General features: G+C 34.6%; 2 protein-coding genes across 4 annotated transcripts in view; one reads left to right on the top strand and one right to left on the bottom strand.

Moving 5' to 3' along the window:
- Nucleotides 1-27,441, bottom strand: part of TTLL5 (Tubulin tyrosine ligase-like 5) — a 208,257-nt gene that overhangs the window by 48,834 nt on the left and 131,982 nt on the right. The gene's annotated exons all lie outside the window — the stretch shown is intronic.
- Nucleotides 4,841-6,502, top strand: LOC118683075 (uncharacterized). The gene is made up of 2 exons (XM_070107479.1): nucleotides 4,841-5,609; nucleotides 5,766-6,502. The coding sequence occupies exons 1-2, from the start codon at nucleotides 4,841-4,843 to the stop codon at nucleotides 6,500-6,502; spliced, it is 1,506 nt and encodes a 501-aa protein (XP_069963580.1).

Genomic DNA, 27,441 nt, shown 5'->3' with positions numbered 1-27,441 from the left:
CAGTTTGACTTCTAAGTTTAGGTTTAAATTCGCGTACAAAAGCCCCAGGTGGCCAGAATGAACTATCTAAGATCTTTTTGAATGTTTCAAGAGATACGTCTATTTTAAACGATGATATACTTCTATCATAATTGAAGTTAAATTTACGGATATTGATATCATCGATTTTTAAACGTGACGAAATGTAAGATTTAATGTCCTTCACCAAGGTATCTTTGGCAAGTCTCGAAATAAATATAGACTTTTTAGGTGGAATAACTATCAAATTATTAACTGATGCTACTATGTTATTAGGGGGAGCCTCTGGAATTGTGAGACACTTATTACTATTAGATAGAGCTTTCGGGGAATTGAGCTCTTTGGAAGTTGACGGCTTATCACCTTGAGGGCAAGGAGAAGAGAGATTTATTAGGTCATTGGGAGGAGACGTTCTTTTCTGTACAGAAGAACTAAGTGTTACTTCATCGGAAGGACGTTTACGCTTAGGAGCAGGTTTAGAGGATTCGTGAGAATCATTCAGGCACTTAAAAGATTTGAACAATTTTTCATAGTGCTTAAATTTTTCAGTGAGGGTTACAAGATCACGACCGATCTCGTTAAAGCCATTGCGTGTCTCCCTATAAACTTTAAATAGATCGATTTCAATAAGATTCTACCAGTCAGTCCAGCGCATTTAATATGGGCAAGCCATCACAAAGCCAGCATAAAACGTAGCGATCTGACTCGCCTTTAATGTTACAATTGGGGAAGTTACAAGTCATAATAAATAACAAGAATAAAGATCAAATAAAAGAGTAAGTAGAACAAAATTTAATAGATATATAATAAATTAGTGTGTTAACAAAATATTAATAATAATAAATTCAATTAAGAATAAACGCAAAAATAATAGCAATTTTTTTTATATTTTTTTTTTATCAAAGTTTAAAACCAGTTTGACAGTTTGAAAAAGCAATATAGCGAGCAGTTTTAGAAGCACTGTAACAAATAAAAAGCTAAACGCAACACAGCTGTGAATAAAGACATAAATGAAGATAAATAAAGAAAGACAATAGAATGAAATAAAACAAAATGAAACGAAAAGCTGACTCGGCACCAAAAATTAGAAAGTTTAAACTTTTTAATGCTGCACAAAACTGAAGAACATTTAATACTTATCTTGCAGCTCCGAGTTAAAATCACTAAATATTAAACTAAATCACTAAAAAATTAATTAAAGTTTAGAAAATTTTGCAAAATTAGACACAATAGTTCAGAGCAAAAAAAGTACAACTTTACAGCTTGAAGTGTTGCCAACCTATCGTATTAAGTGCACAAGTACGGACGTGTTTTGTGAGTGTCCCAACCTATGGAACATAAAACAAAGCTTACAAAAGTAAAAGCAGAGTGCAAACGCAACTAGCAAACCGGTACTAAATCCAATCGACAGAAAAGACGTACAAGCGGTGAGTGCTAAAAAAATTTAATTTCTATTTTAAATAAATTATTTATTTCGGGCAAAGGCCCGCACAAAAGGGAATACGCAAAGAACGCTCTCTCAGCTGCTCATATTGCCGTCTCCCTTATTTAATTATTTTCACACCCTCTTGAAACCCAGAATCCACATTGAGAGAAATTCCTGAGGCCTGATCCTAAGGAATCTCTGCTCAACACCAGCGCTAGAGGATTTCTGTTTATGTACCTACAAAAATGTCAACTAAAGCGAAAACAGCAAATACCATAGTCGACACCAAGGAAAAAATGGAAATGACTGGAATTAGTCCATTTACACGGAGCAGCAAAACTGCCCGATCACCCAAGCAACGCGTGATAACGCCCGGCACACAATCGGTCAACGCTGCAACGCCTACTGCGCTTGATATGACCCCTTCCAATAAACCAATGCGAACAGCTGAGAACTTGATCGTAGTCAATCCAGAGAACTTAGAAGAACGAGAAAGTGCAGGTTCGAGGTTAACATTTCTCGCTTTTATAACAGCGGTGAATCTGTACACATTCGCTCTCTCAACATAATCAACTGGCGAATATTGAAGAGAATATAATATCTATGCCAAACTGGTACTTTTTACCATATTGATATGTCATTTGAAATATATTCCCTTTTATTGAACTATTATTTATTATTTTTTAAATTATTTTATGTTAATTCATTTTTATTTTATTATTAGAAATATCAATATACTTTTAAATTATTACTAATAAAGTATTTTGATATATTTCTTAAAATAATTCATGTACTTGACACCATTATGGAGTCATAAACGTACAGAATTATGTTTTGCCGTCGGCATTTCCATATCATGTCTACATGTAAAGAAATATGAAAGCAAACAAGAAAAAACGTTAACTTCGGTTGCGCCGAAGCTATAATACCCTTCACAAAAACAAAGGCCCCTTACAAGAACTTGATTCCGAACGTTCAATTTGTATGGCAGCTATATGATATAGTGATCTGATCTGACCAATTTCTGTGGAGAATAATTTGTTGCCTTATGCAATAACTCGTGCCTAATTTTTTGAAGATACCTCGTCAACTAAAAAAATGTTCCATGCAAGCACTTTACTCCGATCGTTCAGTTAATATGGCAGCTATATGCTATAGTCATCCGATCTAGCCACGGGAGCTCGGATGGGAGGTTTTATCGCATCCACCATATAGCCCCGACGTAGCGCCAAGTGATTACCACCTGTTCCTGTCCATGGCGAATGCCCTTGGTGGTGTGAAGTTGAACTCAAAAGAGGCTTGTGAAAAGTGGCTGTCCGAATTCTTCGCAAATAAGGAGGGGGGCTTCTACGAGGAAGGTATTATGAAGTTGCCGTCTAGATGGAAACAGATCATCGAACAAAACGGCGCATATTTTAACTAAATCCGATCACTGTTACACTTTTTATAAAGAATTGAATGAAGAGCAAAAAAGCGGAAGGATATTTGACAATTATATATAAAAGAAAGTCGTGTTAGTTACTCCACTTATAACTCAAGAACGGCTGAACCGATTTAGCTGAAAATTGGCAGGGAGGTAGTTTAGAGCCAGGAGAAGGACATAGAATACTTTTTATTTTTTTATGTTAAAAAAAAATTATATTTCAAATCATAATCATGTGTTCAAAATTCATATTAGAATCATTTGAATATTTTATTACTTCAAAAAAGAAAAAATAATAATAATATTAATATTGAAGTGAATTTTAATTAATAATGCCGCGACCAAGACGATCGAATCTTTCCCGACAAAGCCGTGATGCAAGAAGAATACGAAATACTGAAAATGAACGGACTGAAGAAGAACAAGAAATTGCACGTGAACAGCGCCGCGATATTTGGCTCCATGGACGTGGACGTAGTTTGCGAGTATTGTGGTGCATTAAAGTTTTCCGGAGAAACGCCTGGATTATGCTGCCTTAATGGTAAAGTGAAATTGCCATTCTTGACTCCGCCACCTGAGCCATTGTATTCATTGCTTTGTGGCGAAACACAAGAATCACGCCACTTTCTTGCAAATACTCAAAAATACAATGGTTGTTTCCAGATGACGTCATTTGGGGCAGATATTATCGAAGAACGAGGATTTAATCCGACATTTAAGGTATTTATTTTTGTACTTATATAGAATGTAGTTAAAGAATAACTTACTTTATCTATTGGTACCTATGTAGTATATTTGCAAATTCTGAACTCACTCTCCCATAGAAAAAAGTATTTATAACCCAGTTAATACTGTCTGGTTTTTATTTTGTAGATACAAGGACAGATTCATCATCGAATTGGATCATTACTACCTTTCGAAGATACAAATAATAAATTTTTACAAATATATTTCATGGGCAACATGGAAGAACAACTTGATCGAAGCCTAGAGATCAATGCAGGAATGAAGCGAGCAATTCTTCAAGACTTGCAGCGTCTGCTTCATGAACATCATGCGTTGGTCAGGTTGTTTAAGAGTGCTTTAGAGCGCATGCTAAGTGATGACTATAAAGTTGTCATCAAAGCAGATAAACGACCATCTGGAACACACGAAAGGATATTTAATGCTCCAACAGTAGACGAAGTTGCCATCCTGATTGTTGGTGAACAATTGGAAAAAAGGGATATTGTGCTTACACGTCGCGATACTGGGCAACTGCAACAAATATCTGAAACTCATAGATCATATGACACATTACAATACCCGCTGATGTTTTGGCAAGGAGATGATGGATATTATTTTAATATTAAAATAAAAAATCCATTGAATGGTGAGTATCAGTATCATAATTTATTTCATTTATTTGTGAAAGACACTGATTTTAAATAATGCTTATTCAAAAAATGGTAAAAGTCTGTATTGTTTGCCTTTAAAATTTGCCTTTGAAATGGTTATTTATAAAATTTTTATTTTCAGGTGAAGAAACTACAAAGAAAGTTATCTCAATGAATTATTACGCATATCGTTTGATGATTCGTCAAAATGCTGACAACTATTTGCTGCGGTTTCGTCGATTGTTTCAGCAGTATTGCGTTGACATGTATGTAAAAATAGAAACGGAACGTTTAACATTCATTAGGTTGAACCAAGCCAAATTGCGTTCTGAGGAGTACATCCATTTACGTGATGCAGTTAGTACTGAAGGAAATGCAGCTAATATTGGTCGATTAACTATTCTGCCGGCGACATACATTGGTAGTCCACGTCATATGCATGAATATGCACAAGATGCAATGACATATGTTCGTCATTACGGTCGGCCCGATCTCTTTAAATGGATAGAAATTATACAATTGCTGCTTCCCGGACAAACAACAAGTGATAGACACGACATCACAGCACGTATATTCAGGCAAAAAATTCGGTCCCTGATGAACTTTATTGTTAAACAACGCGTCTTTGGAGATACTCGATGCTGGATGAATTCTATCGAATGGCAGAAGCGAGGCCTGCCGCACGCACACATTCTTATTTGGTTAGTGGAAAGAATTCAGCCTGACCAAATAGATGATATCATATGTGCCGAGATTCCTGATTATGAAGTCGATCCAGACCTACATGATGTTGTTACTACTAATATGATTCATGGACCGTGTGGTGCCATCAATCCTCAATCACCTTGCATGGTCGATGGAAAGTGCTCTAAACAATATCCACGGAAATTAACGGCGGAGACTGTCACTGGCAATGATGGTTATCCGCTGTATCGGCGTCGATCACCAAATGACAACGGTCGAACTGTCACAACGAAAGTGAAAACAATGTATTTCGTTGTCGACAACAGTTTGATTGTTCCATATTCGCCACTTATTTCTAAATCGTTCAAGACACATTGCAACGTTGAATACTGCAATTCAGTTAAGTCCATAAAATATATTTACAAATATGTCACGAAAGGCAGTGATATGGCGGTTTTTGGATTGCAATCCTCGAATACCAACGATGAAATTTCACTCTATCAAGTTGGTCGTTATGTGAACTGTAATGAAGCGATTTGGCGTATATTCGCATTTCCCATTCACGAACGTCATCCTACTGTTACGCATTTGGCGGTGCATCTGGAGAATGGTCAACGAGTATATTTCACGGCATCGAATGCTACGCAACGCGCTGAAACACCTCCAGCAACTACATTGACAAGTTTTTTTGCGATCTGCCAAAGCGATCAGTTTGCACGAACTTTGCTTTACTCGGAGATTCCACGTTATTATACTTGGATTTTTTCATCGAAGAATTTTCAAAGACGGAAGCAAGGCGATGCGGTTCCTGGGTATCCAGATGTACGTTTTAATTGAGAATTGAAACGGGAACGTGAATATGATTACCAGGAATTAGATTTAGTAGTTCAAACGAATGTACCCCTGTTGAATTACCAACAAAAGGAAGTTTATGATACTTTAATGAAGGCAATCGATGATGAAAATGGTGGTTTATATTTCCTAGATGTCCCTGGTGGAACTGGCAAGACATTCCTCATGTCATTAGTTTTAGCAACTGTTCGGGCGAGATCTAACATAGCGGTTGCAGTTGCTTCTTCTGGAATAGCAGCCACATTGTTAGAAGGATGCCGTACGGCTCATTCTGCATTTAAAGTACCGTTAAATCTTCAAACTATTGAAGAACCAACGTGTAATATTGCAAAACACTCAGCAGTGGCCAAAGTTTTAGCGGTATCGAAAATCATCATCTGGGACGAATGCACAATGGTGCATAAACGTGCATTAGAAGCACTTAACCGAACATTAAAAGATTTACGCAATGGCTCGAGATGTTTTGGAGGAGCAATGATTTTACTGTCTGGTGATTTCCGCAAAATACTGCCAGTAATTTCAAGATCTACGGCTGCCGACGAAATAAACGCTTGCCTCAAATCGTCAAATCTATGGCGCTATGTGAAGAAACTGCAACTGACAGCAAACATGAGGGTTACATTGCTTAATGATACATCTGCTGAAGATTTCTCGGAGCAATTGCTGACTATCGGTAATGGTCAAGTACCTGTCGATGAATCGAGCGGATTAATATCATCATAATATTGACTGCGTCACAAATGAAGATGAAGCCACCAACTATCCAATTGAATTTTTAAACTCTTTGGACGTGCCTGGCTTACCACCGCACAATTTACGCCTAAAGGTTGGCTCCGTAGTAATCATGCTTCGAAACATAAACCAACCAAAACTGTGCAATGGTACGCGTTTGGTGGTTAGAAAATTGATGAACAATGTAATTTACGCTACGATAATGATAGGAAAATTCAAAGGTGAGGAAGTTCTCATTCCGAGGATACCGATGACTCCAACCGATATGCCGTTTGAATTTAAAAGACTTCAATTTTCGATACGTCTTGCATTTGCCATGACCATCAACAAATCACAAGGCCAATCCTTAAAAGTTTGTGGTTTAAATCTAGAACATTCATGTTTTTCCCATGGTCAATTATACGTGGCATGTTCACGGGTCGGAAGACCATCTGCGTTGTTCGTTTTTGCGCCTGATAATAAAACAAAAAATGTCGTGTATCACAAGGTACTTAAATGAAGAGCAACCTATGTACTAAAATACAGAAATAATTATCAATGATTAATGTAGGTATTTAATTTATTTGTATACTTTTCAATTAAAAAAAAAAACTGCTTATTTATTTCCATTATTAAGGCGGAACAAAGTTCGCCGGGTCAGCTACTAGTCTATATATATAATATATATAAAAGAAAGTCGTGTTAGTTACTTCACTTATAACTCCAGAACGGCTGAACCGATTTAGCTGAAAATTCCCGTGTGACTTGACATGAAACTTCAGTCACTATAAAACGTGGTATAACAAAAAAGAATCAAACTTGGAATAACAAAACGCAAATGACAGCTATGTAATGACGTATGGATGACAATTTGATATTTGTAAGAAATCAATAATAAAACTATTTCTATTAAATAAATAATTAACAATTATAATGATAGTGCCATTGCCCATTCGTATAAACAGTGAAGTGAACTATAAAACTCGGTATGGTTGAAAATTTGAGTTTGAGTTTGAGTGAAGTGAAGTTTAATTAATAATGCCGCGACCAAGACGATCGAATCTTTCCCGACAAAGCCGAAAGGACTGAAGAAGAACAAGAAATTGCACGTGAACAGCGCCGCGATAGTGTGGCTCGACTTCGTGCTTCTCAATCACGAGAGCAAAGTGAAGCAGCCCGTGAAACAGCTCGGTTGGCAATGCAGAATCGTCGAGCGAACAACAAAGGTCAACAAATAGATAATTTGCGACGCAGAACAAGATATTTATCAAGTGCTGATTTGAATCGAGCAGCGTTTCAATACGATTGCAGCAATGATTACAGCTTGCATCCTAGCGTTTGCATTGGGCAAATGGACGTAGTTTGCGAGTATTGTGGTGCATTAAAGTTTTCCGGAGAAACGCCTGGATTATGCTGCCTTAATGGTAAAGTGAAATTGCCATTCTTGACTCCGCCACCTGAGCCATTGTATTCATTGCTTTGTGGCGAAACACAAAAATCACGCCACTTTCTTGCAAATACTCAAAAATACAGTGGTTGTTTCCAGATGACGTCATTTGGGGCAGATATTCGCGAAGAACGAGGATTTAATCCGACTTTTAAGGTATTTATTTTTGTACTTATATAGAATGTAGTTAAAGAATAACTTACTTTATCTATTGGTACCTATGTAGTATATTTGCTAATTCTGAACTCTACTCTCCTATAGAAAAAAGTATTTATAACCCAGTTAATACTGTCTGGTTTTTATTAGAAAACGATAGTCATTGGGCTACGACAATCGCTGAAGCCATTATCTCTGCATCTCCAAGTCAGATACGCACATTATTCGCTATCATAATTTCGACATGTTTTCCATCAAACCCATGTAACCTGTGGCACAAATACAAGGATAATATGTCAGAAGATATTTTACATCACATTCGTGTCAGTTCCAGAAATCACGATATTGAGATGAATGAGGAGATACATAATCGTGCTTTACTCTTGATAGAAGATATGTATTACCTCATGTGCGGTAATTTATTAATCAGGTAAGGAATGCCAGCCCCATATCGTGAAATGAATGACAAAGCGAGTTCACTCGCCTGTTCAACCTATATCTTAGATTGATGTCTCTAATTAACGTGCACCTGTGCGACTACATGAATCCAATAGTTGGCGGCATCTTAGCTCACCCTGTTTAGGCGCAAATGGCCGCAAAAAGGTGACACGTTAAATTCCAAAGTGTTTTTTGGTCAATTGTTTTAAAACGAAAACGACAACGGGAATATGGCCGATTATATCGACAACGTACAAGGTGCATCAATCCAATGATATTATTCAGTGACGCAATGTACAATGAAGCATTGATTGTTATAGAGAATCATTGCATTGTCATCAGCAAGATGTAGGTGGAGAAGCTCATTCAGCATTTAAGCTACTATTAGACATTTAAAATAACAAATATGCAGTGTGAAAAAAAAAAAAAACAATCGTCCATGGCCAGAGTGTAAAATTATCATTTGTGATGAATGCACTAGGGCACACAAACTTTCGTTTGAGGCATTGGATAGAATTTTGAAAGATATAAAAAACAACGACAAACCATTTGGTGGAACTGTTTACTTCTTTCAGGTGATTTCAGACAGACGCTTCCCGTTATTCCACGTTCAACGTATGCAAATGAAATCAACGCTAGCTTAAAATCATGGCGACTATGGCGTAATATTGAAAAATTACATATGACAGTAAACATGCGCGTTCATATGCTTCAAGATTCATCTGCCGAAACTTCTTATAACAACTGTTAGATATTGTCAATGGAGGAATTGCTATGTGTTAAAATACTGGATGCATAAAATTACGGACGAATTTTTGCACATTCATTAATTCACAAAATATTCGCACTTAACTTTAGATATAGATTCGTAATGATGATCAATAATTCACAAGTCCAAACGTTGTCTGTTTGTGACAAATCTTTGTGACATGTTCTCGAGTGGGCAAACCCTCCAGTTTGTTTTTATTAGCTAAGTACGGACGGAGCAAAAATATTGTTTACTCGATTTCGTTGGGAAATTAATCTTTGTTTATTTTTAATTAAGAATAATTTATTAACATAAATAAAGTAAACTTATTAACATAAATAAAGTAAACTTTAATCGTCTACAACTCTTCATTCCTTTTTCAATTTTATTTACATCCCCAACACACAAATACTTTTAAAAAATAACGTATATGGCAGATCAACGTTTGCCGGGTCAGCTAGTATATGTATACATATATGTAGATTTGCGTATGCATTACTTATTTTGCAATGTCATACGCATATTTGTACATACATACTTACATATAGAGCAGTGCGCGCACATGTATTTATTGATAAGTGATAATATATTATTATATTATATTATATTATATAATATATTGATGTACATATGTACATACATAAATTATTTATTCTGTAACAATTGAAATTAGAAAATTATTAAAAAAGTAACATATATTGTATTTATTTTGCATAATCTTTCGCATTTTCATGCCTCATTTGTGCAAAAAAAATCATATTTTATCAATTTTTATCATAAAAATCGTTTATATGACAAAAAATAATCATGCATATGTGAAATGGCATTTGTATTTTTTGTTTAAAGTATTTAATTTTTCTCTTTATGTTGGTAGATACGTATTTTGGCAGAGAACGTTGTTATAAATTCTCATTTCTGTTAAATAACAGCAAATACTACAGAAAATAGTGAACTCTTTGATCTCAATTTTTCATTTTTCATTTGCACCTTCTCGTTCTTCTAAGCTCTCTGGTTCAGCAATGTCAGCCGACTCACAGGAAATGAAGAAATGCCTTGTCGACCAAGCAAATATTAAAGTTCTGACCCAGAAGACACTAATATAGTGTAAAGACTTGGATGAAATTACAACCAAGGAAGAAGTACTTTATGCTCTACAGACAGAGTTGGGTAACAACGATCTGACGATCTCAGCTATTAAGAGCCTAAGAAAGTTCTACAGAGACACCCAAACAGCGCTTATTAAACTCCCAGTTGAGAATGCCAGGAAACTGCTTCAATCCCAGAAATTAAAAGTAGGGTGCGTAATATGCCGTATCAGAGACTACAGGCAGCCACAACGGTGCTACAGATGCCTCGATTATGGCCACACAGCGAAAAGCTGCGAAAACGAGGACAGGTCTAAACTATGTAGAAGATGTGGTGAGGGTGAACACCAGGCTACGGACTGTACCAATAAGCCAAAATGCTTGCTTTGCTTGAAGGCAGGCTCTAGTGTAACTGATCACTTTACTGGGAGCGTCAGATGCCCGGTATACAAGAAAGCGGCTCAAACTCAGGAATTAATATGAGGTGTTTACAACTTAACCTAAACCACTGTCAAGCAGCACATGACCTGTTAAAACAGTCAGTGCTTGAGAAGCAGATCGATGTGGTCTTACTCAGTAAACCCTATAAAATCGTTGAAGGTGCCAACTGGACGTGCGATTCGAGGAATAAAGCGGCTATATGGAAATGCCACCCTAACTTTCCACAGCTGGAAAACCCTTACCCTTCAAATGGCTTTGTTCGAACAACAATTAGTGATGTTATTATCTATAGTTGCTATTTGTCTCCCAGTATCAATGACGAAGAATTTAAGAACATAATCGACCGTCTAGTGACTGATGCCAGAAGTAAAACTAATCTAGTAATAGTCGGCGACTTTAATGTCTCGGCTATTGAATGGGGATGCAAAAGAACTAATAGTAGGGATAAAACCTTACTAGAAGCCTTTTCTTCCCTTGACCTTGTACTCTTAAACACCAACCAACCCAAATTCAACAACGATGGGCGGCAGTCGGTGATAGATCTGATTTTCGTCAAATCAAATCTTGTCCGTAGATCTCAATGGAAAATAAGTGATCATTATACTTTTAGCGATCACTATGCCATTATATTTGAAATAAATGTCGCACACATACGGCAGAGTGAACCGACCCTAGTGAGATGTTCCTGGAGAACTAAAACGTTCGACCCTGACCTTTTTGAAGAGACCTTTAAGCCCACTGCTCTACGCGAGAACCCGCTTTCGGTTAATAGTTCCGCCTCCATAATTATGACCCATCTTAAAAAAGCATATGACGCATCAATGTCCAAACATACACGACGCAATCATCACTCTCCAGTAGTTTAGTACAATTGACAAACTGTGAAAAGCATGCCAGCAGGCAAGATGTTCATATCAAAGGTCACGTGGCACCCCTGAGCATATACCCCTCCAAAGACTTTTCAAGAACAAGAGGAAGCTATTAAAGCAGTCCATTAAGGAAAGCAAACGAGAATGCTTTCTTAAACTCTGCGACGACGTTGAAGACAAGTAGTAGTAGGCCAAATGGTTGAATCAAAAGCTAAGTGGAATGCGGTGTGCGAAATAGCCGCCAAAATCATGAAAACCCACAGAGCCCGAGAGCAGCAGTGGAGAAGAGAACTCCAAAACTTAACGGACCACTAGATCGCGGACCAAATAAACGCATTGAAACAAAAGTAAAAAATCATAAGGGAAAGCTTTGGCGACAAACATTGCACGGGGCGGGTTCAAGACCAACAGAGGTGGGGCCAAGTAAATGCAACTTCTAACTGAATGCATTGAGACAAACGTATGAGCACTCAACTCAACCATTCTACCGACGGAATACTTGACGGTGGTACCGGGGGGAAAGGTACATGACGGTAGTAGGTTTAGTTGGATTAAAGTTTCACACTGACGTGGGGTTCCGGCTTTCGATCCTTCCTCCTCGTAAAAAAAAAACAAAGAAAAAGTCCGTTCTTTAAGGTGCACCTATGTAAGTACCTCAACATAAGGACATAAAATATTTTAATAAACGTTTTGACTAATCTAATCAAAAATAAAAAATACTCTTCAGTCACTGACTATCACTCATAGTGAACATTTCTCTTTCTCTACCGTGTACCTTTCGTTAATTTCTTTCCGCAAATTTTTAAAGAAAATCTTAATTAAAAAGTTTATTGTGAAGTGTTTAGCCAAAATGGCCCCAGGTTCCATTCCTTGTGGGCGCAAATCGATTTGCTTTCCTTTCCGACAGTGCCCGTTTAAAAAAAAATAAACTTTAAACAAAAAAAAAAAATTATTAACACTGACCTTATATTTCCCGAACTCCCAACCGTTAATAAAAGCGATCCTAAATTTATTGTTTTACCATCTGCTGATAAGGATGTTTCAGAACTACGTGACGAAAACATTTTCTTACTCGCAAGAAATAGAATTATAGCTGAAAGATTTCTTGCACTAAAAAATCTTCCGGGTATTTGTCCCTTCAAGGTCAAATACCACGAAAATCTTAACCACAACAAATAGACGATATATGCACCATTCCTGAATAATGCGTCAGTCGAGGAAATCATTTGCGAATTAAGCTCTCTAAGGAGTAGTTCCTTACGAATTTCAAAAAAAATTAATATGATACCCTGTATCCGACTGAAGTAGTACTGCTGACTTCCGATTTATACCACATTCCCGAAAAAATTGACATCGCATGGCGAAATGTAAAAGCAGAGATTGTTAATAAATAGAGAAGGCGCATATGTTAAAAAGTACTAATTTGAGCTTTTCACAAGAGGGAACATCGAAAAATACAACTTCGACTTTTTTGAAATCCACCAAGCAATGATCGGAACGGGGAAAAGGCACAATAGACACAAAGAATGTTCTTAAATGAATTATGCGTATGCTGATTTACATTTGCATATTACCAAAAATCATAATTTTTGTAATTTAAAATAATCCTTCAAATTATATACTGGATTATTGGTTAAAGCCGCAGAATTAACAACAAAAAAAGTAATTAAAAGATAAATTATGCAACACATTTTTGTGCGTTTTATGAATAATATCTAATAGGCAAAGGATTACAATTAAACAATGGCTAAACGACCGCAGTTTCACATCTGCGGTGGCTCAGGTCATAACCGTGAAGCAGTTAAGGTCGGAGCCTGAAACTCATGACATTTAAATTTTATTTTGATTTTATTTTATTATTTGACATTTTAGCTGATCTGAATTCAGTTACTTAAATAGCATATTTTACTCACTAAAATAATTAAAATATTTCAGGAAAATATATTCATATGTTTGGGTTTATTAAATATTCACTTATTTATGAGTATTTACACAAATGTGACAATCACACATACATTCTTGCCCCGCACAAGCCATTACTTTTGTCTACACTTTTTGCTTTTTACGAGAACAGCTAGAACGAAGCAAGTTGAACGATCGCAGGCAAGAAGGGTCTGGGGCGCACTGCCACATAATCATTTTAGATATATTTTTATTACTCAAATTTACTTTACAAACGTTCAAATAAGTATAAATTTATGAGTATTTATATTTTTACGTAAATATTATGATATTGCGTAACTAAGCCCTAAAATATCAGTATTTTTCTATACAAATTAAGCAATATAATAATATGATAAAAATCCTCCGTTCAAACGCCTCTGACCATAATGGCACGCCATGAAAGTAACGGCGAGTTCGCGCGGAGACGGGCGTTGAAAAAAACCAAATGACAACTTTGCCGACAAACATACATACATACCAGCTCGCATACATATTGACGCCGAATTTTGCGCATCGTCGCCGAGTTGACAAAATTTGTTCGAATCGACAATTTTGCGACAATGTTTGTCGTTTTTGCAGTGCTTTGCTATTGATAATTGACTTATGCTCTTTTGAAATACTACGACTCCGATTTTGCTGCATTTTCATGCCATTTAATTAAGATAAAATGGGCTAAATCGAAAAACTAAGAAATAATGATATTAAGTAAACATATAAAAATATTATATTGAGTCTGCTGGGAATATATAGAAGTAGTTAAAGATTTCATATGAATGGCAATTTTATATAAATTTTATAATTTAATGTCATTGGTCATAAATTGGTATAGTGAATTATGTGAAATAAATTAAAATAATATTTCAAATCGCTAATAGGTCAGTTGCCAATTCTACTTCAATCATCATCAGACAAATTTTTCAATTTCTGATTTTGAGCAAATGTTGTGAGGAAACAGCTTGTGGGCCACATACAAATGCGAGGGGGTGGTAGAATTTTCAGTGATACAAATTGTAAAATTGAAATTTTGCTGATTCTTCAATTTTACAGAAGACATTCAAATTCAATTTCATTCATTTTTATTTAAACTTCCTTTTCGCGCATTTGCTGTAGGAATTCCATATAAAAACCAAATTGACCAGGTTGACCAGGCGCACAGGAAAAAGAGCGCAGTGCAGAGTTATAAACGATCGCACTTCGTTTTGTAGCATACGCGCGTTCCTTATGAATGAATTTGTTGTAGTTGTAATATGAAATACTTAGAAAATATGACGCGAGTTTGCTTTAATATTATTGGTCGATGATGGTGCGTCTGCGATTTTTTTTGTCGCTAGCACCAATGCTTAATTTTTTACAAATAGCATATTGAGGGAGATACATACATATGTGTACATATATGCAAATATATTTACATATGCAAATGGTCGAAAAAAAGGCAATTTCGATAATATCCACATACAAATTGCTTTTTTGAAAAAAGTAAAAATGATAATGTTCATACATTTGAGCAATCTGTTCAGTTATTGTTTGTGGTGCTGCTTGTATAGCACAGCTCCTTATTGCAAATTTACATCAAATATATTGCCTGGGTTCAAATCCTATCATGTTGTTTTGTTTCTGTTTTTAATTTTTATAAACCTTTTTTACTTTAAATTTAATTTTTGCCTCATTATATAAACGTTCTTCAAAATCTATTATTTCCTTTTATTATTCTAATTTTCCCTAACACGCATGCCAAAGAACATCTGCGCATACATTTTCGGGAACATCGAAATTAGGAAGTCAAAGTTTACATAACATTGAACTTTCAGTGCTGCCAACAAAAAAAACCACGAGATCATGAGCTCTCTCAAAAAGTAAAGAGTGGAGTTTCTGATTATGTTATCCATGTCCGAAATGCAATGGCTAAGCCCCGCTCCAGTGTATGCTTTGTTCAGCACGCACGCACCCCCGACTTTAATAGTTTACATGTTAGCACAGCTAACATTTGCGCCTTCTCTATTTTTTAAAATTTTCTGGTAAAAGTACACGTATTTTCTGCGCTAACTGCTTTGCCGATCACCAATAAGTGCCACAAATTTCTTTCGACAAAAGAACTACTCAAAATCTAAGTAACAAAAAAATGTACAATGTGAGAAGCAATTAAGATTCACAGAAACTTAACTCTTTCTTTCGACAGCGAATTTTTGTAAAACTTCATCAAGGAGTTCACCTCACACACAGAAGAAACAAATAACATTTCTCGCTTTTATAACAGTGGTGAATCTGTAGAGAGCGTATGTCTCTTAACAAAACCAACTGGCGAATATTGAAGAGAATATAATATGTATGCCAAACTGGGAATATTGATATGCCATTTGAAAAGTATTCCCTTTTATTGAACTATTATTTATTATTTTATGTTAATTCATTTTTACTTTATTATGAGAAATACCTATATCAAAATACTTTTAAATTATTACTAATAAAGTATTTTGATATATTTCTTAAAATAATTCATGTACTTGACACCATTATGGAGTCATAAAGTACAGAATTGTGTTTTCCCGTCGGCATTTGAATATGAAAGAAAAATATTTGTAAATTTGTCTACAAACAACATATGTATGCCAATAAGGTGGCAACACTTCAAGCTGTAAAGCTGTAATTATTTTGCTGTGATTTAATTTTGCTGTGTGTGTAATTTTGCAAAATTCTTAAACTTTAATTGATTTTTTAGATTTAATTAAATAATTTGTGATTTAACTCTGAGTTTGCAGCTAAGTATTAAATGTTCTTAAGTTTTGTGCATAATTAAAAAGTTTAAATTTTCGAATTTTTGGTGCCGAGTCAGATTTTTGTTTCATTTTGTTTTATTTTATTCTATTTTCTTTCTTTATTTATCTCATTTACTTCTTTATTCACAGCTGTGTTGCATGTAGCTTTTTATTTGTTCAAGTGCATCTAAAACTGCTCGCTATATTGCTTTTTCAAACTGCCTTGGTTTTGGACTTTGATAAAAAAAAAAAAATAAAAAAATTGCTATAATTTTTGCATTTGTTCTTAATTGAATTTATTATTATTAATATTTTACTAACACACTAATTTATTCTACATCCATTAAATTTTGTTTTACTTACTCTTTCATTTGATCTTTATTCTTGTTATTTATTATGACTTGTAACTTCCCCAATTGTAACATTAAAGGCGAGTCAGATCGCTACGTTTTATGCTGGCTTTGTGATGGCTTGCCCATATTAAATGCGCTGGACTGACTGGTAGAATCTTATTGAAATCGATCTATTTAAAGTTTATAGGGAGACACGCAATGGCTTTAACGAGATCGGTCGTGATCTTGTAACCCTCACTGAAAAATTTAAGCACTATGAAAAATTGTTCAAATCTTTTAAGTGCCTGAATGATTCTCACGAATCCTCTAAACCTGCTCCTAAGCGTAAACGTCCTTCCGATGAAGTAACACTTAGTTCTTCTGTACAGAAAAGAACGTCTCCTCCCAATGACCTAATAAATCTCTCTTCTCCTTGCCCTCAAGGTGATAAGCCGTCAACTTCCAAAGAGCTCAATTCCCCGAAAGCTCTATCTAATAGTAATAAGTGTCTCACAATTCCAGAGGCTCCCCCTAATAACATAGTAGCATCAGTTAATAATTTGATAGTTATTCCACCTAAAAAGTCTATATTTATTTCGAGACTTGCCAAAGATACCTTGGTGAAGGACATTAAATCTTACATTTCGTCACGTTTAAAAATCGATGATATCAATATCCGTAAATTTAACTTCAATTATGATAGAAGTATATCATCGTTTAAAATAGACGTATCTCTTGAAACATTCAAAAAGATCTTAGATAGTTCATTCTGGCCACCTGGGGCTTTTGTACGCGAATTTAAACCTAAACTTAGAAGTCAAACTGAGGAAAACATTGTGAAATTACCAAAAGCAACCACCGATATAAAAAACTGATTGGTAGAAATTCGCTAAGCATTTATTATCAAAATGTTAGAGGTCTTAATACAAAATTAACCGACTTGAATTTGAACAGTTCCAATTTTAATTTCCATATTATTGGATTTACAGAAACTTGGTTAAAACCTCACATTTTTGATAATGAGATTTTAAACAGCGAATTTCAAATTTTTAGATGTGATCGACTGAACAGAATCGGTGGAGGTGTTCTATTTGCCGTGCATTCTTCTATCCCATCTGAAAATATTCTTGTTCCAGGGACCGACTCATTTGAATTTAAATGTATTAGAGTATACGTTAATAGTTGCTTTATTTATTTAACCCTATCTTTAATACCACCCCATTCGTACTTATATGTATACATGCAGCATGCTTCTTTAATAAATAGTGCTACCTCGATGGCAAATAATGCAGATTCAATAATTGTATTAGGTGATTTCAATTTACCGTGTGCTTCGTGGAAACCTTTCGATGACTATATCGTGCCGATTTGCAATCGGTCATGTTTTAATGAGTTTTTCGAAAAAATATCCGAGTTGGGTCTGAACCAAATTAATTTGATTCCGAATAAATTTGGTAAAAGCTTAGATTTAGTATACGTTGATACCTTTGCAAAGTGTTCCGTTATTCAGAGTAATCCTCCTGTTCTACCAGAGGATTCCTATCATACTGCTTTGGAAATATCTGTCGAAATCATGAAAAAATTAAATACAGAACTTTCTACAATAACATGGCCTAATTATAATGGTGAGATTGAATTGAGTGTCTCTCATTTTAATAACATTATTATGAAATTATTTGAAAAGTATGTTCCAATAGTAATTGTTAATAAAAGTAAAAGTATAAGTCCGTGGTTTTCGAAAGAGTTATATAAATTGAAAAACAGAAAAACTCGAGCCTTTAAACATTTTAAAAAACCGGTTCACTTGTCGAATATTCTAAATATTCTCTATTGCGTCGACAATATTTTGACCTGAACAAAAAATGTTATATTAGTTACTTAAATAAAGTAAAAAAAAATATTGTAAGTCATCCAAAATCGTTTTATGATTTCGTCAACTCCAAACGCAGGATTTCCAAATCTCCGTCCGCAATGTAATACAAATCTATCATTTTAAGTGACAATGATATTATATCCAATATGTTTGCAGAATTTTTCAAGTTAAACTACTGTAATAATTCTTCCAAAACTTTTTCTTATCAGCAAGTGCTGTGTTCGAATACTTAAATTAACGCTCCAATTATTTCTGAAGAAGACGTCCTATTTAATTTAAATAAGTTAAAACCATCTTTTAGTTATGGCCCAGACATGATACCCTCATGCTTCCTAAAAAATAGTGCCAAATATATTTACCTGCCTTTGACAAGGATATTTAATTCCTCTCTTAAACACGGTATATTTCCTGCAATATGGAAACAGTCATTTCTTCATCTTCATTCTTGTTGTTTATTATGTCTTGTAACTTCCCCAATTGTAACATTAAAGGCGAGTCAGATCGCTATGTTTCATGCTGGCTTTGTGATGGGACTGACAGGTAGAATCTTAAGTTCTATTCCCGACTGTATGGGATTGCGTTGGTCCTGTTTAAATTGTAGATCTATTAAAATCGATCTATTTAAATTTTATAGGGAGACACGAGATCTTGTAACCCTCACTGAAAAATTTAGGCACTACGAAAAATTGTTCAAATCTTTTAAGTGCCTCAATGATTCTCATGAATCCTCCAAACCTGCTCCTTCCGATGAAGTAACACTTAGTTCTTCTGTACAGAAAAGAACGTCTCCGCCCAATGACCTTATAAATCTCTTTTCTCTTTGCCCTCAAGGTGATAAGCCGTCAACTTCCAAAGAGCTCATTTCCCCAAAAGCTCTATCTAATAGTAATAAGTGTCTCACAATCCCTCCGCTAATAACTTGGTAGCATCTATTAAAAATTTGGTAGTTATTCCACCTAAAAAGTCTATATTTATTTCTAGACTTGCCAAAGATACCTTGGTGGAGGACATTAAGTCTTACATTTCGTCACGTTTAAAAATTGATGATATCAATATCCGTAAATTTAACTTCAATTATGATAGAAGTATATCGTCGTTTAAAATAGACGTATCTCTTGAAACATTCAAAAATATCTGAGATAGTTCATTCTGGCTTTTGTACGCGAATTTAAGCCTAAACGTAGAAGTCAAACTGAGGAAAACAATGCTAAATTACCAAAAGCACCGATATAAAAAACTGAGTGGTAAAAATTCGCTAAGCATTTATTATCAAAATGTTAGAGGTCTTAATACAGAATTAACCGACTTGTATTTAAACACTGCCAATTTTTATTTACATATAATTGGATTTACAGAAACATGGTTAAAACCTCACATTTTTGATAATGAGATTTTAAACAGCGAATTTCAAATTTTTAGATGAGATCGACTGAACCGAATCTGTGGAGTTCTATTTGCCGTACATTCCTTTATCCCATCTGAAGATGTTCTTTTTCCAGGAACCGACTCATTTGAATTTAAATGTATTAGAGTCAATGTTAATAGTTGTTTTATTTATTTAACCCCATTCGGACTTATCTGTATACATGCAGCATGCTGCTTTAAAAAATAGTGCTACTTCGATGGCAAATAATGCAGATCCAATAATCGTATTAGGAGATTTCAATTTACCGTGTGCTTCGTGGAAAGCTTTCGGTGACTATATCGTACCGCTTTGCAATCGGTCATGTTTTAATGAGTTTTTCGAAAAAATATCCGAGTTGGGTCTGAACCAAATTAATTTGATTCCGAATAAATTTGGTAAAAGCTTAGATTTAGTATACGTTGATACCTTTGCAAAGTGTTCCGTTATTCAGAGTAATCCTCCTGTTCTACCAGAGGATTCCTATCATACTGCTTTGGAAATATCTGTCGAAATCATGAAAAAATTAAATACAGAACTTTCTACAATAACATGGCCTAATTATAATGGTGAGATTGAATTGAGTGTCTCTCATTTTAATAACATTATTATGAAATTATTTGAAAAGTATGTTCCAATAGTAATTGTTAATAAAAGTAAAAGTATAAGTCCGTGGTTTTCGAAAGAGTTATATAAATTGAAAAACAGAAAAACTCGAGCCTTTAAACATTTTAAAAAACCGGTTCACTTGTCGAATATTCTAAATATTCTCTATTGCGTCGACAATATTTTGACCTGAACAAAAAATGTTATATTAGTTACTTAAATAAAGTAAAAAAAAATATTGTAAGTCATCCAAAATCGTTTTATGATTTCGTCAACTCCAAACGCAGGATTTCCAAATCTCCGTCCGCAATGTAATACAAATCTATCATTTTAAGTGACAATGATATTATATCCAATATGTTTGCAGAATTTTTCAAGTTAAACTACTGTAATAATTCTTCCAAAACTTTTTCTTATCAGCAAGTGCTGTGTTCGAATACTTAAATTAACGCTCCAATTATTTCTGAAGAAGACGTCCTATTTAATTTAAATAAGTTAAAACCATCTTTTAGTTATGGCCCAGACATGATACCCTCATGCTTCCTAAAAAATAGTGCCAAATATATTTACCTGCCTTTGACAAGGATATTTAATTCCTCTCTTAAACACGGTATATTTCCTGCAATATGGAAACAGTCATTTCTTCATCTTCATTCTTGTTGTTTATTATGTCTTGTAACTTCCCCAATTGTAACATTAAAGGCGAGTCAGATCGCTATGTTTCATGCTGGCTTTGTGATGGGACTGACAGGTAGAATCTTAAGTTCTATTCCCGACTGTATGGGATTGCGTTGGTCCTGTTTAAATTGTAGATCTATTAAAATCGATCTATTTAAATTTTATAGGGAGACACGAGATCTTGTAACCCTCACTGAAAAATTTAGGCACTACGAAAAATTGTTCAAATCTTCCTTCCTTCCGATGAAGTAACACTTAGTTCTTCTGTACAGAAAAGAACGTCTCCGCCCAATGACCTTATAAATCTCTTTTCTCTTTGCCCTCAAGGTGATAAGCCGTCAACTTCCAAAGAGCTCATTTCCCCAAAAGCTCTATCTAATAGTAATAAGTGTCTCACAATCCCTCCGCTAATAACTTGGTAGCATCTATTAAAAATTTGGTAGTTATTCCACCTAAAAAGTCTATATTTATTTCTAGACTTGCCAAAGATACCTTGGTGGAGGACATTAAGTCTTACATTTCGTCACGTTTAAAAATTGATGATATCAATATCCGTAAATTTAACTTCAATTATGATAGAAGTATATCGTCGTTTAAAATAGACGTATCTCTTGAAACATTCAAAAATATCTGAGATAGTTCATTCTGGCTTTTGTACGCGAATTTAAGCCTAAACGTAGAAGTCAAACTGAGGAAAACAATGCTAAATTACCAAAAGCACCGATATAAAAAACTGAGTGGTAAAAATTCGCTAAGCATTTATTATCAAAATGTTAGAGGTCTTAATACAGAATTAACCGACTTGTATTTAAACACTGCCAATTTTTATTTACATATAATTGGATTTACAGAAACATGGTTAAAACCTCACATTTTTGATAGTGAGATTTTAAACAGCGAATTTCAAATTTTTAGATGAGATCGACTGAACCGAATCTGTGGAGTTCTATTTGCCGTACATTCCTTTATCCCATCTGAAGATGTTCTTTTTCCAGGAACCGACTCATTTGAATTTAAATGTATTAGAGTCAATGTTAATAGTTGTTTTATTTATTTAACCCCATTCGGACTTATCTGTATACATGCAGCATGCTGCTTTAAAAAATAGTGCTACTTCGATGGCAAATAATGCAGATCCAATAATCGTATTAGGAGATTTCAATTTACCGTGTGCTTCGTGGAAAGCTTTCGGTGACTATATCGTACCGCTTTGCAATCGGTCATGTTTTCATGAGTTTTTCGAAAAAATGTCAGAGTTGGGTCTGAACCAAATTAATTTGATTCCAAATAAATGGTAAATGCTTAGATTTAGTATACGTTGATACCTCTTTAAAGTGTTCCGTTATTCAGAGTAATCCTCCTGTTCTACCTAAGGATTCGTGTCATCCTGCTTTGGAAATATCTGTCGAAATCATGAGCAATGTACGCGATAATAATTATCAAACTTCGTGCTTCCGTACTCGTTTCAACTTTGCAAAAGCTAATTTAAAAAAATTAAATACAGAACTTTCTACAATAACATGGCCTAATTATAATGGTGAGATTGAATTGAGTGTCTCTCATTTTAATAACATTATTATGAAATTATTTGAAAAGTATGTTCCAATAGTAATTGTTAATAAAAGTAAAAGTATAAGTCCGTGGTTTTCGAAAGAGTTATATAAATTGAAAAACAGAAAAACTCGAGCCTTTAAACATTTTAAAAAAACCGGTTCACTTATCGACTATTCTAAATATTCCGTATCGCGTCTACAATATTTTGACCTAAATAAAAAATGTTATAATATTTACTTAAATAAAGTAAAAAAGAATGTTGTAAGTAATCCAAAATCGTTTTATGATTTCGTCAACTCCAAACGCAGGATTTCCTAATTTTCGTCCACGATGCAATACAAATCTATCATTTCAACTGACAATGTTATTATATCCAATATGTTTGCAGAATTTTTCAAGTCAAACTACTGTAATAATTCTTTCTAAACTTTTTTTTATCAGCACGTGGTGTCTTCGAATACTTAAATTAACGCTCCAATTATTTCTGAAGAAGACGTCCTACTTAAATTAAATAAGTTAAAACCTTTTAGTTACGGTCCAGACATTATACCCTCATGCTTCCTAAAAAATAGTGCCGAATATATTTACTTGCCTTTGACAAGGATATTTAATTCCTCTTTTAAACACGGTATATTTCCTTCAATATGGAAACAGTCGTTTATAATTCCTTTGCATAAAAGTGGATTTAGATCCAACATTGAAAATTATAGAGGTATTGCAAAACTATCAGTTATACCTGAACTTTTTGAAGCTATCATCACTGACTAACTTTTTCGATTTCTCCGTTTGGATTTCGTAAAGGAAAGGTGTCTGTCAGACTTAAACAATATGGTTGCATGGTGTGATAGAAATGATTTGCCATTGAATTTGAATAAATGTAAGACGATGTGCTTTTCCCGTAGATCTGTGCACGCATCTTCTTATGTAATATTCTGAAGCAAGTTTTTAACTATGTTGATTTGGGAGTTAATATGGACACTAAGCTTAATTTTTGTCTTCATATTAACCGTTGTCCAAAGAACTAAAACACTTTATACAACTTTGGTAGAAAATCCGAGATGTGACGAAAAATAAACGAACGCTCGTCGATTGTCACCGCTTCCCTTGCCGCTCTAACAGCTTTGCCCACAAATAATTGTAAATATATATGTTTATATATGAGCATACATACATATTGACGCAGATTTTTGCAAGTCACGGAAAAATACCTATTTTCTAATTGTAAAATATTTTAAATCGACAAAAGCTTTATTGCCAATTTTGTCACTTTTTTCTGTGTTTTGTGGGTTTGCAGGGTCACTTTTCCCTTCTAGAGGGAACATAAAAAAGTTGTTCAATTTATGATTTCTAGCTTTTGCCATCGTCGCGAAAAGAATCTTGTGGGCTAGCGCATGTTCGGGGAGTTGTGTAAGGCGTTTGCTTTTATGAATGAAACGACTTAGCTATTTGCATGTGTAACAGAGTTTATGAATGAAAATGTTGTTGTTGTGTGGTTTACTACAAATTTAGGATTTATCAATTTGGCCGCTTGATTGATTTCTGACGCTGCTCATGCTATTTGAGAGAATTGTTCTTTTTGTATAACAATGTTTGTATGTTTCTACGCATATATATGTACTACATATGTACTTACATACTTGTATAGAGCCGTGCGCGCACATGTATTTATTGATAAGTGATAATATATTATTATATATATAATAATATAACATATTGATGTACGTATGTACATACATAAATTATTAATTCTGTAACAATTGAAATTAGAAAATTATGAAAATAGTAAAATATCATTTTTTGCATAATCTTTCACATTTTATCAATGTAGCATTTGTGCAAAAAAAAAAATAATATTTTATCAATTTTTATCATAAAAATCGTTTATATGGCAAGAAATAATCATGCATTGGTGAAGTGGCATTTGTATTTTTTGTTCAAAGTATTTAATTTTTCTCTTTATGTTGGTAGATACGTATTTTGTCAGAGAACGTTGTTATAAATTCTCATTTCTGTTAAATAACAGCAAATACCACAGAAAATGGTGAACTCCTTGATCTCAATTTTTCAGCTCTGCTAGCCGTCCCATCGAGCATCGAAATTCAATTTGCACCTTCTCGTTCTTCTAAGTTCTCTGGGATTGAGATGTATATCAGTTAATGATAAATCCACCTCTTCTCAAACATTAAAACCTAATCACTCCAAACCTGTCCTATAAACACACAAAAACACTCTGAATGTAATAATTCAACTCCAATAAACACACTCATTGATCATGATTCTATTATTAGCTATTTTGTCCAAACAATGTCAGGTGAAGAAATTTCAAGCGACACTACGAATAATAATGAAAACAATCTTTAGAAAATAAAACACAGTTCAAAAACAAGTAAGGAAGGGCTAAGTTCGGATGTAACCGAACATTTTATACTCTCGCAAAGTCAAATGGTATACTCGTTTGAGATTTCTTTGTGGATTGACTGATATTTTTGGTAGAAGGTCAACTATAGGCAATGGGGTCCACATATTTAGTACTTAGGGGTTTGAACAGTTTTGGTTCGATTTAGACAATTTTTGGCCGCAAGGTGGCATACTTTAATTGCATTATTCACTCAAAGTTTTACCTCGATATAATCATTGTTACCTGATTTGCATAGTGGAAAGTGAAAGAATCAGATGGAATTGAAAATTGTGTTACATGGGAAGTAAGCGTGGTTGTAGTCCGATATTGCACTATGACATAGAAACATGAAAAGAACGTTATGCACCGAATTTGGTTGAAATCGGTTGAGCAGATCTCAAGATATGGGTTTTCACCTAAAAGTGGGCTGTGCCACGCCCACTGACTAATTTTGAACGCGGTTCCTATAACGCCAATTTATGCCATCTCAGAGATAAAATTTAATGTCTCTGGCGTGTTTAGTGCTTGATTTATCGCGCTTTTAGTAGTTTTTAACAGTACCGTTATATGGGAAGTGGGCGGAGTTGTCACCCGATTTCAACTATTTTCACACCGTCAATAGAAGTGCTAAAAACATTTGCTTCTAGTGAATTTTGTTATTATAGCATTAGCGGTTTAGGAGATATGCACATTAAACCTATTAGAGACGGGACCACGCCCACTTTTTAAAAAAAAGTTTTAACTACAGATGCCCCTCCCTAATGTGATCCTGTGTACCAAATAACAGTCTTGTATCTTATTGCGGAGCTTAGTTATGGCAAGTTATTTGTTTTTAATTAATGGCGTTTTGTGGGCGTGGCAGTGGTCCGATTACGCCCATCTGCAATACCAACCGTCTCACGTTACCAGGAAAGATGTCTACCAAGTTTCATAAAGATATCTCAATTTTTACTCAAGTTAGAGCTTGCACGGACGGACAGACGGACGGACGGACGGACGGACAGACAGTCACCCGGATTTCAACTCGTCTCTTCATCCTGATCATTTATATATACATAACCCTATCTAACTCGATTAGTTTTAGGTGATACAAACAACCGTTAGGTGAACAAGACTATTATACTCTGTAGCAACAGGTTGCGAGAGTATAAAATAATGATATACTGTAATATATATATATTTTAAAATTACATTCTATTATAATATTATACAAAAATTTTAAAATCTTGCATATAATATACATGCACCCTCCAGCTTAGTTTAAGACCTATTCATTAGTCAAAATGACCACTATTTTGCAATGGAATCTTAATGAATATTGGAAAAATTTCCATAAGTTACAACTACTTATAAAATACCATAACCCTAGCATTGTATCGTTGCAAGAAACTCATTTGCCCTTTAACAGCACCTCACTCCACCGCACACCTACGTAGATACTTTCACAATCATACGCAAAATACGATAAGCAAGGCATAAGTGTATTCATTAAAAAGCTATTTATAACAAATATTATATATAAATCATCTATTTCCATAATTGCCATAGAAATTAATGTAGGCTTTAACATTACGTTGATATCTATGTATATACCTTCAAGTCAAATTTTTAACTCTAACGAAATTTTAGCAATACAATATTAAGAAATATTTCCACACCAATCATTTTACTAGGTGTTTTGAACTCATGGAGCACCGGGTCTACCACAGACAATTAAAGAGGAAATATAATAGAAGATCAAAAGAACGTCAAATTTGGTAGTCCTCAATGATCAACTCACTAAAGTTTCACAAATGTGGACGTAAAATTTTGTTCAGCAAACGTAGCTCCAAAATGTTCACGGAAGATCCTAAAACATCTCCGCGGAAGTGACTATTTCCCGATCATAACCACTAATGAAGCTATTTGAAATAAAAAAAAAAATCCCAAAAGTTTAACACAGACAAAGCGGATTGGCCTCAATTTCAAGCTTGCTACGATGTCATGTCTTCGCAATCACCCCTCAAAAAAGTTTACCCGTAAACCAGCTGTACCTTATCTTGGTAGAATAAGAACATTTCACAACTTAGGAGCAAATAGCAACAGGCTTTAGCGTAATTCAAAACACACCACCCCGAAAGCAATTTGATGATTTCCAAAAAAGAAAAACTATCACTCTAAACAACCTAAAAGAGATTGTTTTCATCAAACAACCAACGCCATTAACCCTCCCTCGTTTCCAAGGCAA

Source organism: Bactrocera oleae, chromosome 2, assembly GCF_042242935.1.
Source record: "Bactrocera oleae isolate idBacOlea1 chromosome 2, idBacOlea1, whole genome shotgun sequence".
Lineage (NCBI taxonomy): Eukaryota > Metazoa > Arthropoda > Insecta > Diptera > Tephritidae > Bactrocera > Bactrocera oleae.
The sequence above is the reverse complement of the archived record's forward strand: the minus strand, read 5'-3'. Positions and strand labels throughout refer to the sequence as shown.

What these genes read in the sequence shown, in the direction of transcription:
- LOC118683075 (XM_070107479.1), top strand. Translation starts at nt 4,841, where the DNA reads ATGAACTTTATTGTTAAACAACGCGTCTTTGGAGATACTCGATGCTGG. An exon ending in TCCAGCAACTACATTGACAA is followed by an intron (nt 5,610 to 5,765) that starts GTTTTTTTGCGA and finishes GTTTTAATTGAG; the next exon opens with AATTGAAACGGGAACGTGAA.